Raw genomic sequence first — 17,129 nt, forward strand, 5'->3', positions numbered from 1 at the left:
TCACGCGTGTTCAGGGTGACCGTGGGAATGAGGCGACAGCCAGCCGCTCCCGGCGCTGCGGCAGGGGGCAGCGTGACGGGATTTCACCCCAGTCCCCTATCTGCCCCTCTCTCCTCTCTCCCCTCTCTGCTCCCTCTCTTTGCCCCCTCTCTCTCCCTCCATCTGCCCCCTCTCCCTCCCCTCTCTCTCCCCTCCATCTGCCCCCTCTCTCTCCCTCCATCTGCCCCCTCTATCTGCCCCCTCTCTCTCCCCTCTCTGCTCCCTCTCTTTGCCCCCTCTCTCTCCCTCCATCTGCCCCCTCTCCCTCCCCTCTCTCTCCCCTCCATCTGCCCCCTCTCTCTCCCTCCATCTGCCCCCTCTATCTGCCCCCTCTCTCTCCCCTCTATCTGCCCCCTCTCCTCTCTCTCCCCTCCATCTGCCCCCTCTCCTCTCTCTCCCCTCCATCTACCCCCTCTCCCTCCCCTCCATCTGCCCCCTCTCTCTCCCTCCATCTGCCCCCTCTCTCTCCCTCCATCTGCCCCCTCTATCTGCCCCCTCTCTCTCCCCTCTATCTGCCCCCTCTCCTCTCTCTCCCTCCATCTGCCCCCTCCCCTCTATCTGCCCCTCTCTCTCTCTCCCTCCATCTGCCCCTCTCTCTCTCTCTCCTCTCTGTACAGGGGTGTGTGTCGGAACATGAGGAAACACGATTCTGGGTTATATATATAGCGAAAATCACAGGCTCTCTCTCTCCTCTCTCTCCCTCTCTCCCTCGCTCTCGTGTGTGTGAGAGACTTACACAGCGAGCCTCTCCGCCGCTGGATTCAAACCGGGGGGAGTGGGAGGGGGGGGGAATTTAAAAAATAAATAAAACATTTTTTTTTTTAAATTTAAAAGCGGCGGACGGGAATTTTTTTTTCCCGTTTTCCTCCCGATATCGCGATTGTCCGGAGAGCCCCGAATCGCAGATCTGAGATCCACCCCTCCTCCCTCTCCGTGTCACATCTCCCCCCCCCCCCCCGTAGCGGAGCGCGGAACAGCACAAGCAGCACCGCGATGGTCGCTCCTGGGTCCGCCTCTGGTCTCTCCGTCTCTCCTCATCTGCTGTGACCGACCCCGGTACTACCGTACGCCCGGTGACCATTTTCCACCTGGGAGGCTGTCGGGAAGACGAGACCACGTTCAATGCCGTTGGAATATGTCATATGCTCCCTTCCAAGGTAAGAAAGACATTTAACTCTCCCTCTCCCTCCCTCCCTCTCTCTCCCTCTCCCTGCTCCTGCTCCTGCTCCTAGCGCGGGAGAGACGGGCAGAGTGGCGGTCCAGTCTCTCCTGCTGCCCGCAGGGCGTGTGATACCGACACCGTGCAGCACTGTGTGTGTGTGTGTGTGTGTGTGTGTGTGTGTGTGTGTAAAACTGTGTGTTACTGTAGCAGTGTGTGTGTCTGTGTAGACTGTGGCAGTGTGTGTGTCAGTGTGTCTAGCTGCACTGTAAGATTGTGTGTGTGTGTGTGTCAGTGTGTATAGATACACTATAGCAGTGTGTGTCAGTGTATGTAGATACACTATAGCAGTGTGTGTAGATACACTATGGCAGTGTGTGTCAGTGTGTGTAGATACACTATGGCAGTGTGTGTGTTAGTGTGAGTAGCTACACTATGGCAGTGTGTGTAGATACACTATAGTAGTGTGTGTGTTAGTGTGAGTAGCTACACTACAGCAGTGTGTGTAGATACACTACAGCAGTGTGTGTGTCAGTGTGTGTAGATACACTATAGTAGTGTGTGTGTCAGTGTGAGTAGCTACACTATAGCAGTGTGTGTAGACACACTACAGCAGTGTGTGTGTCAGTGTGTGTAGATACACTGTCAGTGTGTTTAGTTACACTATGGCAGTGTGTGCGTTAGTGTGAGTAGCTCCACTATAGCAGTGTGTGTAGACACACTACAGCAGTGTGTGTAGACACACTACAGCAGTGTGTGTGTCAGTGTGTGTAGATACACTGTCAGTGTGTTTAGTTACACTACAGCAGTGTGTGTGTCAGTGTGTGTAGATACTGCACGGTAAGGGTGTTACCGAAGTTACTTGCCTTATCCAGTCAGCTGTGAGGTGAAATCTCAGCCCAGAGCAGTGAACAGCCCCAGATCCCAGCAGCTGTGTCGAGGGAGACAGCCTCACACAGCAGTTCGGCCGCCTGGCGCCCCCTGGTGTCCAGGTGGAAGAGAGCCCCTACTGCTCCAGGGAGTCTGCTGGACACAGGCGCCGCAGGAGTTACTCAGGGCTCCAGGACACTGATGGACTCACATTGTGGGAATGTTGGTTCTCAGTATTAATAATTCACACGGTTATTACACTCCCTCATTAGAGGCAAGGCAGGATATCAGAGTCCTGTCCTTCAGCCTGAGTGTGTCTGCGCAGCCGGCCCCTGTCTGGACTGGACTGCGCTCAGGCCGAGAGAGACCGGGCCGGGCCGGGCCCAGTGGCGGCAGAATTGTCTGGGGCAGGATGTCAGGGACTGTGGGTTCAAGCCTAGCTGGGGCCTCACTGAGGTCCTGAACTCCTGAAGTTCTGAGGTTTTATGGTTCTGAGGTCCTGAACTCCTGAGGCCTTGATGTTCTGAGGTCCTGAGGTTTGGAGCTCCTGACGTCCTGATGTCCTGAGGTTCTGATGTTCTGAGGTCCTGACCCTTGATTGAGTCAGTGTTCTGCTGCTTCAGGGGGTCTCCATCTTGTCGCTGGAAAGGGAGAATTTATTCATAACTGATTTCAATCCACAAGTCATTAGGGTTCATACGGGTCCAGATCATAACGGGTCATACAGAACTGGGTCATCGCAGGTCATACTGAACTGGTTCATGCTGAAGTGGGTCATAGTGGGTCATACTGGACTAGATGGGGTCATAGCAGGTCATACTGAATGGGGTCATAGTGGGTCACACTGAACTGAGTCAGACATAACTGGGTCATAGTGGGTCATACTGAACCAGGTCAGACAGAACTGGGTCATAGTGGGTCATACTGAATCGGGTCAAACAGGACTGGACTGGGTCACAGTGGGTATTACTAAACTGGATCATAGTGGGTCACACTGAACTGGGTCAAACAGGTCTGGACTGGGTCACAGTGGGTCAAACTGAACTGAGTCAGACAGGACTAGACCAGGTCATAGTGAGTCATACTGAACCAGGTCAGACAGCACTGAACTGGGTCAGATGGGTCTGGATTGGGTCATACTGAACCAGGTCAGACAGGACTGGACTGGGTCATAATGGATCACATTGAACTAGATCAAATGGGTCTGGACTGGGTCATAATGGATCATATTGAAATAGATCAGATGGGTCTGGACTGGGTCATACCAGGTCATACTGAACCGGGTCAGACAGAACTGGGTCATAGCGGGTCATGCAAGATTGGGTCACTCAGGCCAGGACAGGGACACATTGATCCCAACTCAAGTCCGAGGAGGCACCTCAGCTACTCTCGAGGACTGAGTCCACAAGAAAATACAAAACCCAAAGATCGAGAGCTATGCCTGGTGCTCAGGTGCCCAGTGTTCAGAAGCTCAGGTGTTTCAGACACTCAGGTGCTCAGTCACTTGGGCCCTCAGCTGTTCAGGAGCTCAGGGATTCAGGCACTCAGGTGCTCAGCTGAGGTGAGTCCTTGCCGTGGACAACAGGAGCTAGAAGCCAGGGACAAGTTCTCCAGCCTTTGTCCCAACTCCTGAATCTCCCCGAGTGTCAGGAGGGTCAGCTGTGATTTCAGGATGACTTTACTCTAAGGGTGGGTGGGGGGGATTCACTGGATGAGATTCCGAGATCAGTCACCTGCTGAGCAGGATCCTGACAGAACAGCCTCCTCTCCTTTCTCACCTCTCTCCCGTTCAGGTGTTCCTGAGGGATACAGGAGTCTCGCTGTTTCAGTCTCACTGACAGCCTCTGACACAGGGCCTTAAAGACGCAACAGCAACCAGTTCAGATAGACCGTCAAGCCAGCAAGAGCTAATTAAGCCACTGGGAGCCAGACTCTCCACTGTGGGAATCAACTAAGTAATCTTTTAGGTAAATAAAGTCAAACCAGTGGGTCGCGGATCAATGATGCCGTTAATGTGACTAATGAGTCATTAAGGGCCCAGTTTTGTCTCTTCATGATCTCCATCCTGAGTGATCGATTCCCTGTCGATCCCAAATTACAGTCAAAAGAACCGCTTCGGTCCAAAACCCTTCCGGACTTTGCAAGTTTGTGTTCTTCCTACCGGAGACTAAAGAGGTTCAGTTCCTTTACACAGTGTCCAATCGGTAGAGCAGGAGGATCCTCATGCGTAACCTCGAATCCTGCAGAATGGGGCGTAGCACAGGGACAATCCCAAACACGTAATCCAGGGGCTTGGTCAATCGGAGGAGCAATGAGTCCGGTAACCAGGGAAATCCAAGAAAGACAATCCGAAAAATGAAACCCAAAGAGCGTGATCGAAAAGGCAGGAGCAAAGATCAGGAGGCAGGAGGTCAATCACAAAGCCTAGTAACACAAGAGAAGACTCTGGGAGGCTTCTCAAAAGTGAGCATGGGTTGGTGTGGGGAGGGAACTTTAAATACTGAAGGGACAGGGCCGTGGTTGGATAATTGGTCCGGGAGTGAGAATCTGTGGAATCTGGTGCATGTGGGAATGTGATGGGTTCAATTAGGAGTGAGATTGTGAAGCAGTGGGTTTGGGAATGTAACGGCGTTTGCGTGGGGGCGTGACACACTTGTGTTTGTGTGCTTGTGTGCGTTTGTGTGCGCGTGTGTGTGCGTTTGTGTGCGTGTGTGTGCCTGTATGTTTGTGTGCATGTGTGTGTTTGTGTGTTTGTGTGTGTGTGAGAGAGGTCTCTTGTCCAGCCTGGACCTGTTCTCTCTGCTGTTCTCTCCTGCCCTGATTCTGGGGCAGCCGTGTCCTTCTGGTGACGAGGTGGCCTGGATTTCGCCGATGCTGTGAACGAGGCCCGCGAGCCCTGGGCCGGTTCGGTTGGCTGCCGTATTACAGCACAGACCCCAGCATCGTTTTAGGAAAATGTTACCTTTTCATTCACACAGACCCACAGGTCATTCTTGACTTCTGTCCCCTACGACTCCAAGTTTGTGAACAGACTGGTCACGTTGTACCCCTCCGACTCTGGACCGGGACAGGCAGGAACAAACGCACCCCGACTCTGGACCGGGACAGGCAGGAACAAACGCACCCCGACTCTGGACCGGGACAGGCAGGAACAAACGCACCACGACTCTGGAGTGGGACAGGCAGGAACAAACGCACCCCGACTCTGGACCGGGACAGGCAGGAACAAACACACCCCGACTCTGGACCGGGACAGGCAGGAACAAACGCACCCCGACTCTGGACCGGGACAGGCAGGAACAAACGCACCCCGACTCTGGAGTGGGACAGGCAGGAACAAACGCACCCCGACTCTGGACCGGGACAGGCAGGAACAAACGCACCCCGACTCTGGACCGGGACAGGCAGGAACAAACGCACCCCGACTCTGGAGTGGGACAGGCAGGAACAAACGCACCCCGACTCTGGACCGGGACAGGCAGGAACAAACACACCCCGACTCTGGACCGGGACAGGCAGGAACAAACGCACCCCGACTCTGGAGTGGGACAGGCAGGAACAAACGCACCCCGACTCTGGACCGGGACAGGCAGGAACAAACGCACCCCGACTCTGGACCGGGAGAGGCAGGAACAAACGCACCCCGACTCTGGACCGGGACAGGCAGGAACAAACGCACCCCGACTCTGGAGTGGGACAGGCAGGAACAAACGCACTCCGACTGTGCTAGTAGTCAGTCCTCCTCCACAGCCGGCTCACAGATGGCTATGAGAGGCGCCAGCAGATCAGAAAGACCCCTAATCCAGTGTCAGATCCCCCAGACACCCCGCCAGCCTGCAGAGATGGTATTTATAGAGCTCGCTGGAGCCCGACCCTCTGTCGTTGGGCTGAGCTGTACTGTCAGTCACCTGGTCGGTCCAGTGTGTGTGGAGTGTGTGTGTGGAGTGTGTGCATGGTATGTGTGCACTCCCATGTGTGTGCAGTGTGTATGATGTGTGTGTAGTGTGCATGGTGTGCAGTTTGTGTAGTAGGTATGGTGTGTATGGTGTGTGCAGTGTCCACAGTCTGTCTAGTGTGTGTACGATGTGTAATGTGTGTAGCATGTGTAGTGTGTATAGTGTGTGTAGTGTGTACAGTGTATGGTGTGTGAGCACACTAAAGAAGTCTGCCTGAGCAGTGTGTGTAGTGTTTGTGTATGGTGTACAATGTGTGTAGTGGATATGGTGTGTGCAGTGTGGGTGTATGATGTGTAATATGTGTAGTGTGTGTGGTGTGTGTAGTGTGTGTACAGTGTGTATATTGTTTGTAGGGTGTGAGTACACTAAAGCAGTCTGCCTGAGCAGTGTGTGCAGTGTTTGTGTAGTGTGTGTGTAGTGTGTGAGTACACTAAAGCAGTCTGCCTGAGCAGTGTGTGTGTAGTGTGTGAGTACACTAAAGCAGTCTGCCTGAGCAGTGTGTGTGTAGTGTGTGAGTACACTAAAGCAGTCTGCCAGAGCAGTGTGTGTGTAGTGTGTGAGTACACTAAAGCAGTCTGCCTGAGCAGTGTGTGTGTAGTGTGTGAGTACACTAAAGCAGTCTGCCTGAGCAGTGCAGAGCTCACAGAGGTTACTGTTCAAGCTCTGATCTTCACTGGACTGGGGTCAAAGGTCAGAGGCCAGGCTGGGACCCCTTAGGGTCAGAGGTGACTCGCAGTCAAGAGAGCAGTGCTCCCACACACACAGAGGGAATGCTGGGATGGAAACCAGGACACACGGAGACCTGCATTAGCGGCACTCAATCTGTGGACTACAACTCCCACACACAATGCTGACAGCCACAGTGACAGGCAGGGTTACACAGCACCCTGGGAAGTGTAGTTTTGTTCTTGTTGTATACCATGTGGTGATGGAACTCCTCTCTCTCACTCCCGTCCCCTCCCTGGTGCTGAATGCGTGAGTTCAGTACTGACTTTCCCAGGACAGCAGTTGGCACAACGGTTGTAGGAACTACATGTGTTTTTGACTTCGGTGTGGCACAGCTTGGGGTTGGGGTGGTAGCTGGGGTTTGGTTTGTGTATACAGTGTCTGTACTCCAGGTGTGTGTGTATATACAGAGTCTGTACTCCAGGTGTGTGTGTGTGTATACAGTGTCTGTACTCCAGGTGTGTGTGTAGATACAGTATCATTTCTCCAGGTGTGTGTGTGTGTATACAGTGTCTGTACTCCAGGTGTGTGTGTAGATACAGTATCATTTCTCCAGGTGTGTGTGTGTGGATACAGTGTCTGTACTCCAGGTGTGTGTGTGTGTGTGTGTGTGTGTGTATACAGTGTCTGTACTCCAGGTGTGTGTGTAGATACAGTATCATTTCTCCAGGTGTGTGTATGTGTATACAGTGTCTGTACTCCAGGTGTGTGTATAGATACAGTATCATTTCTCCAGGTGTGTGTGTGTATACAGTGTCTGTACTCCAGGTGTGTGTGTAGATACAGTATCATTTCTCCAGGTGTGTTTGTGTGTATACAGTGTCTGTACTCCAGGTGTGTGTATAGATACAGTATCATTTCTCCAGGTGTGTGTGTGTGTATACAGTGTCTGTACTCCAGGTGTGTGTGTAGATACAGTATCATTTCTCCAGGTGTGTGTGTGTGCGTGTATACAGTGTCTGTACTCCAGGTGTGTGTGTACAGTAGTGTCTGTACTGTGTGTAGGAGTGTACAATAGTGTCCGTACTGTGTGTGTAGGAGTATGTACAGTAGTGTCTTTACTGTGTGTGTAGGAGTGTGTACAGTAGTGTCTGTACTGTGTGTGTAGGAGTGTGTACAGTAGTGTTTTACTGTGTGTGTAGGAGTGTACAGTAGTGTCTGTACTGTGTGTGTAGGAGTGTGTACAGTAGTGTTTTACTGTGTGTGTAGGAGTGTACAGTAGTGTCTTTACTGTGTGTAGGAGTGTACAGTAGTGTCTGTACTGTGTGTGTATGAGTGTACAGTAGTGTTTTACTGTGTGTGTAGGAGTGTACAGTAGTGTCTTTACTGTGTGTGTATGAATGTACAGTTGTGTCTGTACTGTGTGTGTAGGAGTGTACAGTAGTGTCTGTACTGTGTGTGTAGGAGTATGTACAGTAGTGTTTTACTGTGTGTGTATGAGTGTACAGTTGTGTCTGTACTGTGTGTGTAGGAGTGTGTACAGTAGTGTCTTTACTGTGTGTAGGAGTGTACAGTAGTGTCTGTACTGTGTGTGTATGAGTGTACAGTAGTGTTTTACTGTGTGTGTATGAGTGTACAGTTGTGTCTGTACTGTGTGTGTAGGAGTGTGTACAGTAGTGTCTTTACTGTGTGTAGGAGTGTACAGTAGTGTCTTTACTGTGTGTGTAGGAGTGTGTACAGTAGTGTTTTACTGTGTGTAGGAGTGTACAGTAGTGTTTTACTGTGTGTGTATGAGTGTACAGTAGTGTCTGTACTGTGTGTGTAGGAGTGTGTACAGTAGTGTCTGTACTGTGTGTGTAGGAGTGTGTACAGTAGTGTTTTACTGTGTGTGTAGGGGTGTACAGTAGTGTTTTACTGTGTGTGTAGGAGTGTGTACAGTAGTGTCTGTACTGTGTGTAGGAGTGTACAGTAGTGTCTGTACTGTGTGTGTAGGAGTGTGTACAGTAGTGTCTGTACTGTGTGTAGGAGTGTACAGTAGTGTCTGTACTGTGTGTGTAGGAGTGTACAGTAGTGTCTGTACTGTGTGTGTAGGAGTGTGTACAGCAGTGTCTGTACTGTGTGTGTAGGAGTGTACAGTAGTGTTTTACTGTGTGTGTAGGAGTGTACAGCAGTGTGAGTGTGTCTGCACAGTTCATCAGTGTCTTAGTTCTCCATGTATCTGTAGATTCAGGACACCTGCCCATTATAACTCTGTCTCCCAGGACACTGCTCTCATTTCAAGAACACTCCTTCCCCCATAGATACACCACTCTCAGCCTGAAACACTCTGTCACACACTGTGCACTCTAGAACTGAGACTATACTGTACAGGCTTTGTATAGGTGATGCAGACACACACTGACCCTGACAGAGCAGTCTGAGTCTCTCCAGGCTGGACTGGACTGGCTGGATTAGTTCTTCACTGGGATTATAATCAGACTCCACTGACACTGACAGAGCAGTCTGAGACTCTCCAGGCTGGACTGGATTGACTGGACTGGGAGTTGGACTGGTTCTTCACTGGGATTATAATCAGACTCCACTGACACTGACAGAGCAGTCTGAGACTCTCCAGGCTGGACTGGACTGGCTGGACTGGGAGCTGGATTAGTTCTTCACTGGGATTATAATCAGACCACTGACACTGACAGAGCAGTCTGACACTCTCCAGGCTGGACTGGACTGACTGGATTAGTTCTTCACTGGGATTATAATCAGACTCCACTGACACTGACAGAGCAGTCTGACACTCTCCAGGCTGGACTGGACTGACTGGATTAGTTCTTCACTGGGATTGTAATCAGACTCCACTGACCCTGACAGAGCAGTCTGAGACTCTCCAGGCTGGACTGGACTGGCTGGACTGGTTCTTCACTGGGATTATAATCAGACTCCACTGACACTGACAGAGCAGTCTGAGACTCTCCAGGCTGGACTGGACTGGCTGGACTGGGAGCTGGATTAGTTCTTCACTGGGATTATAATCAGACTCCACTGACCCTGACAGAGCAGTCTGAGACTCTCCAGGCTGGACTGGACTGGCTGGACTGGGAACTGGATTAGTTCTTCACTCTGATTATAATCAGACTCACACTGACACTGACAGAGCAGTCTGAGACTCTCCAGGCTGGACTGGACTGGCTGGACTGGGAGCTGGATTAGTTCATCACTGGGATTGTAATCAGACTCCACTGACACTGACAGAGCAGTCTGAGACTCTCCAGGCTGGACGGGACTGGCTGGACTGGGAGCTGGATTAGTTCTTCACTGGGATTATAATCAGACTCCACTGACACTGACAGAGCTCTGCACTGGGGTACCCCTGGGGTTCACCCTGTCCCAGCTCTCACGGGGGGGGTGATTGAGGGACAGATGGGGGGACCGGGGGAGGGACAGAGAGAGAGCTGGGGTACCAGATGGAGGGAGAGGAGGAGAGAGGCAGCAGTGCTCTGCACGTGTAGCTGTGTTACTATGGGAACAGGATCTGGGCTCCATCTCCAGAAGATGATGTCTCTCAGTGTCTCTCACTGCTCCCTTCCTCTCTCCCCTCACCTCCTCTCTCCTCTCACTCCTCTCTCTCTCCGTCTCCATCAGTTTCCCAGAGCTCACGCTCAGTATCAGCGGCTTGACTGTCATTTTCCCTCTGTTTCACTCTCTCCCTGCGTATCACTCTTTCTCTCCCTCTGCGTCCCTCTCTCCCTCTCTTTAACACACTCTCCTCTAGTCTCCGAGCCGTTGCCGTGGAGACGGGATGGGGGCGTGAGAGGGAGAGAGAGTGAGTGGGCGGTTCGGAAATGACATCTCTTGGGCTGTGAACCCATTTCCTGCTGCACGGGCGAGGGGGCCGCCAGCGGTGGGATACGGCTGCCCTCTTGTGGGCAGCGGCAGTACTGCATGCGGTTTATTATTTAGGACAAGGAGTCTGTTCAGTTTGATTGAGAAAGAAAGCGAGGAAGGCGAGAGGTGGACTTACTGAGACCCGTTGTATCAGCGAATTAAACGCTCCTTACATCCGCCTGGGTATTACGGTCGGTGGGTCTCGTGGTGTTCTGGTTCAGTGGTCTAACAAGCCTGGATCTTAAATACTGGACCTATAGCCCTTTTATAACCTGCCCATAGTCCTGCTATATCCTGCCAATAGATCTGCCTATAGCCCTGCTGTTACCTGCCTATAGATCTGTCTATAGCCCTGCTAGATTCTGCCTATAGATCTGCCTATAGTCCTGCTGTTACCTGGCTATAGATCTGCCTATAGTCCTGCTGTTACCTGCCTATAGATCTGTCTATAGCCCTGCTGTTACCTGCCTATAGATCTGTCTATAGCCCTGCTGTTACCTGCCTATAGATCTGTCTATAGCCCTGCTAGATCCTGCCTATAGATCTGTTTATAGCCCTGCTAGATCCTGCCTATAGATCTGCCTATAGTACTGCTGTTACCTGCCTATACTGTAGATCTGTCTATAGTCCTGCTGTTACCTGTCTATAATTCTGCCTATAGTCCTGCTGTTACCTGCCTATAGATCTGCCTATAGTCTTGCTGTTACCTGGCTATACTGTAGATCTGCCTATAGTCCTGCTATAACCTGCCTATAGATCTGCCTATAGTCCTGCTGTTACCTGGCTATACTGTAGATCTGCCTATAGTCCTGCTGTTACCTGCCTATACTGTAGATCTGCCTATATCCCTGCTATAACCTGCCTATAGATCTGCCTATAGCCCTGCTATATCCTGCCTATAGATCTGCCTATAGTCCTGCTATAACCTGCCTATAGATCTGCCTATAGCCCTGCTGTTACCTGCCTATGGTCCTGCTCTATCCTGCCTATAGATATGCCTATAGCCCTGCTATAACCTGCCTATAGATCTCTCTGTAGTCCTGCTCTGTCCTGCCTATAGATCTGCCTATAGTCCTGCTGTTACCTGCCTATAATTCTGCCTGTAGTCCTGCTATAACCTGCCTTTAGATCTGTTTATAGCCCTGCTGTTACCTGTTTATAGATCTGTCTATAGCCCTGCTAGATCCTGCCTATAGATCTGTTTATAGCCCTGCTAGATCCTGCCTATAGATCTGCCTATAGTCCTGCTGTTACCTGTCTATAGATCTGCCTATAGTCCTGCTGTTACCTGCCTATAGATCTGCCTATAGCCCTGCTGTTACCTGCCTATAGATCTGTTTATAGCCCTGCTGATACATGTTTATAGATCTGCCTATAGCCCTGCTATATCCTGCCTATAGCTTTGCTGTTACCTGCCTATAGTCCTGTTATAACCTGCCTATAGATCTGCCTATAGCCCTGCTATATCCTGCCTATAGCTTTGCTGTTACATGCCTATAGTCCTGTTATAACCTGCCTATAGATCTGCCTATAGCCCTGCTATATCCTGCCTATGGTCCTGCTCTATCCTGCCTATAGATCTGTCTATAGTCCTGCTCTATCCTGCCTATAGATCTGTCTATAGTCCTGCTGTTACCTGCCTATAGATCTGCCTATAGATCTGCTGTTACCTGCCTATGGTCCTGCTCTATCCTGCCTATAGATCTGTCTATAGTCCTGCTCTATCCTGCCTATAGATCTGCCTATAATCCTGCTGTAAATAGTACAGATTTTGAACAACAGGCCTTGATATATCACAGTGGTGTAATTATGTTATTTAAATTGTTTAAAACACTATGTTTTATATGTAATATAAATATGTAAGTATTGTATACCCACTGTGCTAATACTAAAATAAATCTGAAGATTTAGCACAAAACATTAAAAAAAACTCCTTTTGATGCATGAAGACACCTCTATCACCAAAAGGAAGCCGACAGCAGATTTTCAACTGTAGATGTTGCTGGGAAATGTAGTCTTTGCTTAGACTGCACTGGGTGTCATCTGATTTCTTGCCAGGGGAAAAATCACAAATAGAAACTACATTTCCCACAATCTGTGCCAATTCTTTCATCTTCCAAGGGATGATGGGAAGTATATTGCTTACAATCATCAACCTTGAAGCTGGAAGAAAATTGTGTCTGTATTAACCCCTCTCTCTCTCTCTCTCTCTCAGTGCAGTGTTAATGTACTGGAGTGTCCAGTCAGTGTGTGTGTGTATTAACCCCTCTCTCTCTCAGTGCAGTGATAATGTACTGGAGTATCCAGTGTGTCTGTATGAACCCCTCTCTCTCTCAGTGCAGTGTTCATGTACCGGAGTGTCCAGTCAGTGTGTCTGTATGAACCCCCCTCTCTCAGTGCAGTGTTCATGTACTGGAGTGTCCAGTCAGTGTGTCTGTATGAACCCCTCTCTCTCTCAGTGCAGTGTTCATGTACTGGAGTGTCCAGTCAGTGTGTCTGTATGAACCCCTCTCTCTCTCAGTGCAGTGTTCATGTACTGGAGTGTCCAGTCAGTGTGTCTGTATGAACCCCTCTCTCTCAGTGCAGTGTTCATGTATTGGAGTGTCCAGTCAGTGTGTCTGTATGAACCCCTCTGTCTCAGTGCAGTGTTAATGTACTGGAGTGTCCAGTCAGTGTGTCTGTATGAACCCCTCTCTCTCTCAGTGCAGTGTTCATGTACTGGAGTGTCCAGTCAGTGTGTGTATGAACCCCTCTCTCTCTCAGTGCAGTGTTCATGTACTGGAGTGTCCAGTCAGTGTGTGTGTATGAACCCCTCTCTCTCAGTGCAGTGTTCATGTACTGGAGTGTCCAGTCAGTGTGTCTGTATGAACCCCTCTCTCTCTCAGTGCAGTGTTCATGTACTGGAGTGTCCAGTCAGTGTGTCTGTATGAACCCCTCTCTCTCTCAGTGCAGTGTTCATGTACTGGAGTGTCCAGTCAGTGTGTCTGTGTGAACCCCTCTCTCTCTCAGTGCAGTGTTCATGTACTGGAGTGTCCAGTCAGTGTGTCTGTGTGAACCCCTCTCTCTCTCAGTGCAGTGTTCATGTACTGGAGTGTCCAGTCAGTGTGTCTGTATGAACCCTTCTCTCTCTGTGTCTCAGTCTAAGCTGCTCTGGAGGGTGTGTGCTGTGTGTGTATTAACCCGTCTCTCTCTCTGTGTCTCAGTCTCAGCTGCTCTGGAGGGTGTGTGTATTAACCCCTCTCTTTCTCTGTGTCTCAGTCTCAGCTGCTCTGGAGGGTGTGTGCTGTGTGTGTATTAACCCCTCTCTCTCTCTGTGTGTCTCAGTCTCAGCTGCTCTGGAGGGTGTGTGCTGTGTGTGTATTAACCCCTCTCTCTCTCTGTGTCTCAGTCTCAGCTGCTCTGGAGGGTGTGTGCTGTGTGTGTATTAACCCCCCTCTCTCTCTCTCTGTGTCTCAGTCTCAGCTGCTCTGGAGGGTGTGTGCTGTGTGTGTATTAACCCCTCTCTCTCTGTGTCTCAGTCTCAGCTGCTCTGGAGGGTGTGTGCTGTGTGTGTATTAACCCCTCTCTCTCTCTCTGTGTCTCAGTCTCAGCTGCTCTGGAGGGTGTGTGCTGTGTGTGTATTAACCCCCCTCTCTCTCTCTGTGTCTCAGCTGCTCTGGAGGGTGTGTGCTGTGTGTGTATTAACCCCTCTCTCTCTCTCTGTGTCTCAGTCTCAGCTGCTCTGGAGGGTGTGTGCTGTGTGTGTATTAACCCCTCTCTCTCTCTCTGTGTCTCAGTCTCAGCTGCTCTGGAGGGTGTGTGCTGTGTGTGTATTAACCCCTCTCTCTCTCTCTGTGTCTCAGTCTCAGCTGCTCTGGAGGGTGTGTGCTGTGTGTGTATTAACCCCTCTCTCTCTCTCTATGTCTCAGTCTCAGCTGCTCTGGAGGGTGTGTGCTGTGTGTGTATTAACCCCTCTCTCTGTGTCTCAGTCTCAGCTGCTCTGGAGGGTGTGTGCTGTGTGTGTATTAACCCCTCTCTCTCTCTCTCTGTGTCTCAGTCTCAGCTGCTCTGGAGGGTGTGTGCTGTGTGTGTATTAACCCCTCTCTCTCTCTCTATGTCTCAGTCTCAGCTGCTCTGGAGGGTGTGTGCTGTGTGTGTATTAACCCCTCTCTCTGTGTCTCAGTCTCAGCTGCTCTGGAGGGTGTGTGCTGTGTGTGTATTAACCCCTCTCTCTCTCTGTGTGTCTCAGTCTCAGCTGCTCTGGAGGGTGTGTGCTGTGTGTGTATTAACCCCTCTCTCTCTCTCTGTGTCTCAGTCTCAGCTGCTCTGGAGGGTGTGTGCTGTGTGTGTATTAACCCCTCTCTCTCTCTCTCTGTGTCTCAGATGCGAGGTTTGCGGCCCCCCTGTCAAGTGCCTATCGCCCCCCCTCCTCTCTCGCTCCGTACGACCGGCCCGGTTGGAACCCCCGTCTCTGCGTGATCTCCGGAAACCAGCTCTTTATGTTAGACCAGGAGGAGGTACTGCGTCCTTCCTCAGACATCAGTGTCCCGCGCCGTTACTGCGCCTGTGTGTCTGTCTCTGTCTCTACATCACCCCCTGCAGGTCCTGCCCTGTTACTGCGCCTGTGTGTCTGTCTCTGTCTCTACATCACCCCCTGCAGGTCCTGCACTGTTACTGCACCTGTGTGTCTGTCTCTACATCACCCCCTGCAGGTCCTGCCCTGTTACTGCGCCTGTGTGTCTGTCTCTACATCACCCCCTGCAGGTCCTGCACTGTTACTGCGCCTGTGTGTCTGTCTCTGTCTCTATATCACCCCCTGCAGGTCCTGCGCTGTTACTGCGCCTGTGTGTCTGTCTCTGTCTCTACATCACCCCCTGCAGGTCCTGCGCCGTTACTGCGCCTGTGTGTCTGTCTCTGTCTCTACATCACCCCCTGCAGGTCCTGCCCTGTTACTGCGCCTGTGTGTCTGTCTCTGTCTCTACATCACCCCCTGCAGGTCCTGCACTGTTACTGCGCCTGTGTGTCTGTCTCTGTCTCTATATCACCCCCTGCAGGTCCTGCGCTGTTACTGCGCCTGTGTGTCTGTCTCTACATCACCCCCTGCAGGTCCTGCCCTGTTACTGCGCCTGTGTGTCTGTCTCTACATCACCCCCTGCAGGTCCTGCCCTGTTACTGCGCCTGTGTGTCTGTCTCTGTCTCTACATCACCCCCTGCAGGTCCTGCCCTGTTACTGCGCCTGTGTGTCTGTCTCTACATCACCCCCTGCAGGTCCTGCCCTGATACTGCGCCTGTGTGTCTGTCTCTGTCTCTACATCACCCCCTGCAGGTCCTGCCCTGTTACTGCGCCTGTGTGTCTGTCTCTGTCTCTACATCACCCCCTGCAGGTCCTGCCCTGTTACTGCGCCTGTGTGTCTGTCTCTGTCTCTACATCACCCCCTGCAGGTCCTGCCCTGTTACTGCGCCTGTGTGTCTGTCTCTGTCTCTACATCACCCCCTGCAGGTCCTGCCCTGATACTGTGCCTGTGTGTCTGTCTCTACATCACCCCCTGCAGGTCCTGCCCTGTTACTGCGCCTGTGTGTCTGTCTCTGTCTCTACATCACCCCCTGCAGGTCCTGCGCTGTTACTGCGCCTGTGTGTCTGTCTCTACATCACCCCCTGCAGGTCCTGCCCTGTTACTGCGCCTGTGTGTCTGTCTCTGTCTCTACATCACCCCCTGCAGGTCCTGCCCTGTTACTGCGCCTGTGTGTCTGTCTCTGTCTCTACATCACCCCCTGCAGGTCCTGCCCTGTTACTGCGCCTGTGTGTCTGTCTCTGTCTCTACATCACCCCCTGCAGGTCCTGCGCTGTTACTGCGCCTGTGTGTCTGTCTCTGTCTCTACATCACCCCCTGCAGGTCCTGCCCTGTTACTGCGCCTGTGTGTCTGTCTCTGTCTCTACATCACCCCCTGCAGGTCCTGCCCTGTTACTGCGCCTGTGTGTCTGTCTCTGTCTCTACATCACCCCCTGCAGGTCCTGCGCTGTTACTGCGCCTGTGTGTCTGTCTCTGTCTCTACATCACCCCCTGCAGGTCCTGCCCTGTTACTGCGCCTGTGTGTCTGTCTCTGTCTCTACATCACCCCCTGCAGGTCCTGCACTGTTACTGCGCCTGTGTGTCTGTCTCTGTCTCTACATCACCCCCTGCAGGTCCTGCCCTGTTACTGCGCCTGTGTGTCTGTCTTTGTCTCTGCATCACCCCCTGCAGGTCCTGCCCTGTTACTGCGCCTGTGTGTCTGTCTCTACATCACCCCCTGCAGGTCCTGCGCTGTTACTGCGCCTGTGTGTCTGTCTCTGTCTCTACATCACCCCCTGCAGGTCCTGCCCTGTTACTGCGCCTGTGTGTCTGTCTCTGTCTCTACATCACCCCCTGCAGGTCCTGCGCTGTTACTGCGCCTGTGTGTCTGTCTCTGTCTCTACATCACCCCCTGCAGGTCCTGCACTGTTACTGCGCCTGTGTGTCTGTCTCTACATCACCCCCTGCAGGTCCTGCCCTGTTACTGCGCCTGTGTGTCTGTCTCTGTCTCTACATCACCCCCTGCAGGTCCTG

General features: G+C 51.8%; 1 protein-coding gene across 22 annotated transcripts in view; it reads left to right on the top strand.

Annotated features, from left to right (window-relative positions):
- The first annotated feature begins 783 nt into the window (after nucleotides 1–783).
- syngap1b (synaptic Ras GTPase activating protein 1b) overlaps nucleotides 784–17,129 on the top strand; it is a 90,372-nt gene continuing 74,026 nt past the window's right edge. For 14 of the 22 annotated variants that reach the window (XR_015936294.1, XR_015936293.1, XR_015936295.1 and 11 more), the window contains exons 1-2: nucleotides 787–1,196; nucleotides 14,929–15,062. Coding sequence is in view for 15 of the 22 variants with exons in the window: in XM_088631068.1 (XP_088487194.1) it covers nucleotides 1,175–1,196; nucleotides 14,929–15,062 (156 nt within the window). In the remaining 7 variants the exon portion in view is untranslated. Of the gene's footprint in view, nucleotides 1,197–14,928; nucleotides 15,063–17,129 lie in introns of those variants that run through there. The other 8 variants (XR_015936290.1, XR_015936291.1, XR_015936292.1 and 5 more) reach the window with 3 other exon arrangements.

Source organism: Lepisosteus platostomus, chromosome 5 (genome assembly GCF_059453375.1).
Source record: "Lepisosteus platostomus isolate fLepPlt1 chromosome 5, fLepPlt1.hap1, whole genome shotgun sequence".
Taxonomy (NCBI): domain Eukaryota; kingdom Metazoa; phylum Chordata; class Actinopteri; order Semionotiformes; family Lepisosteidae; genus Lepisosteus; species Lepisosteus platostomus.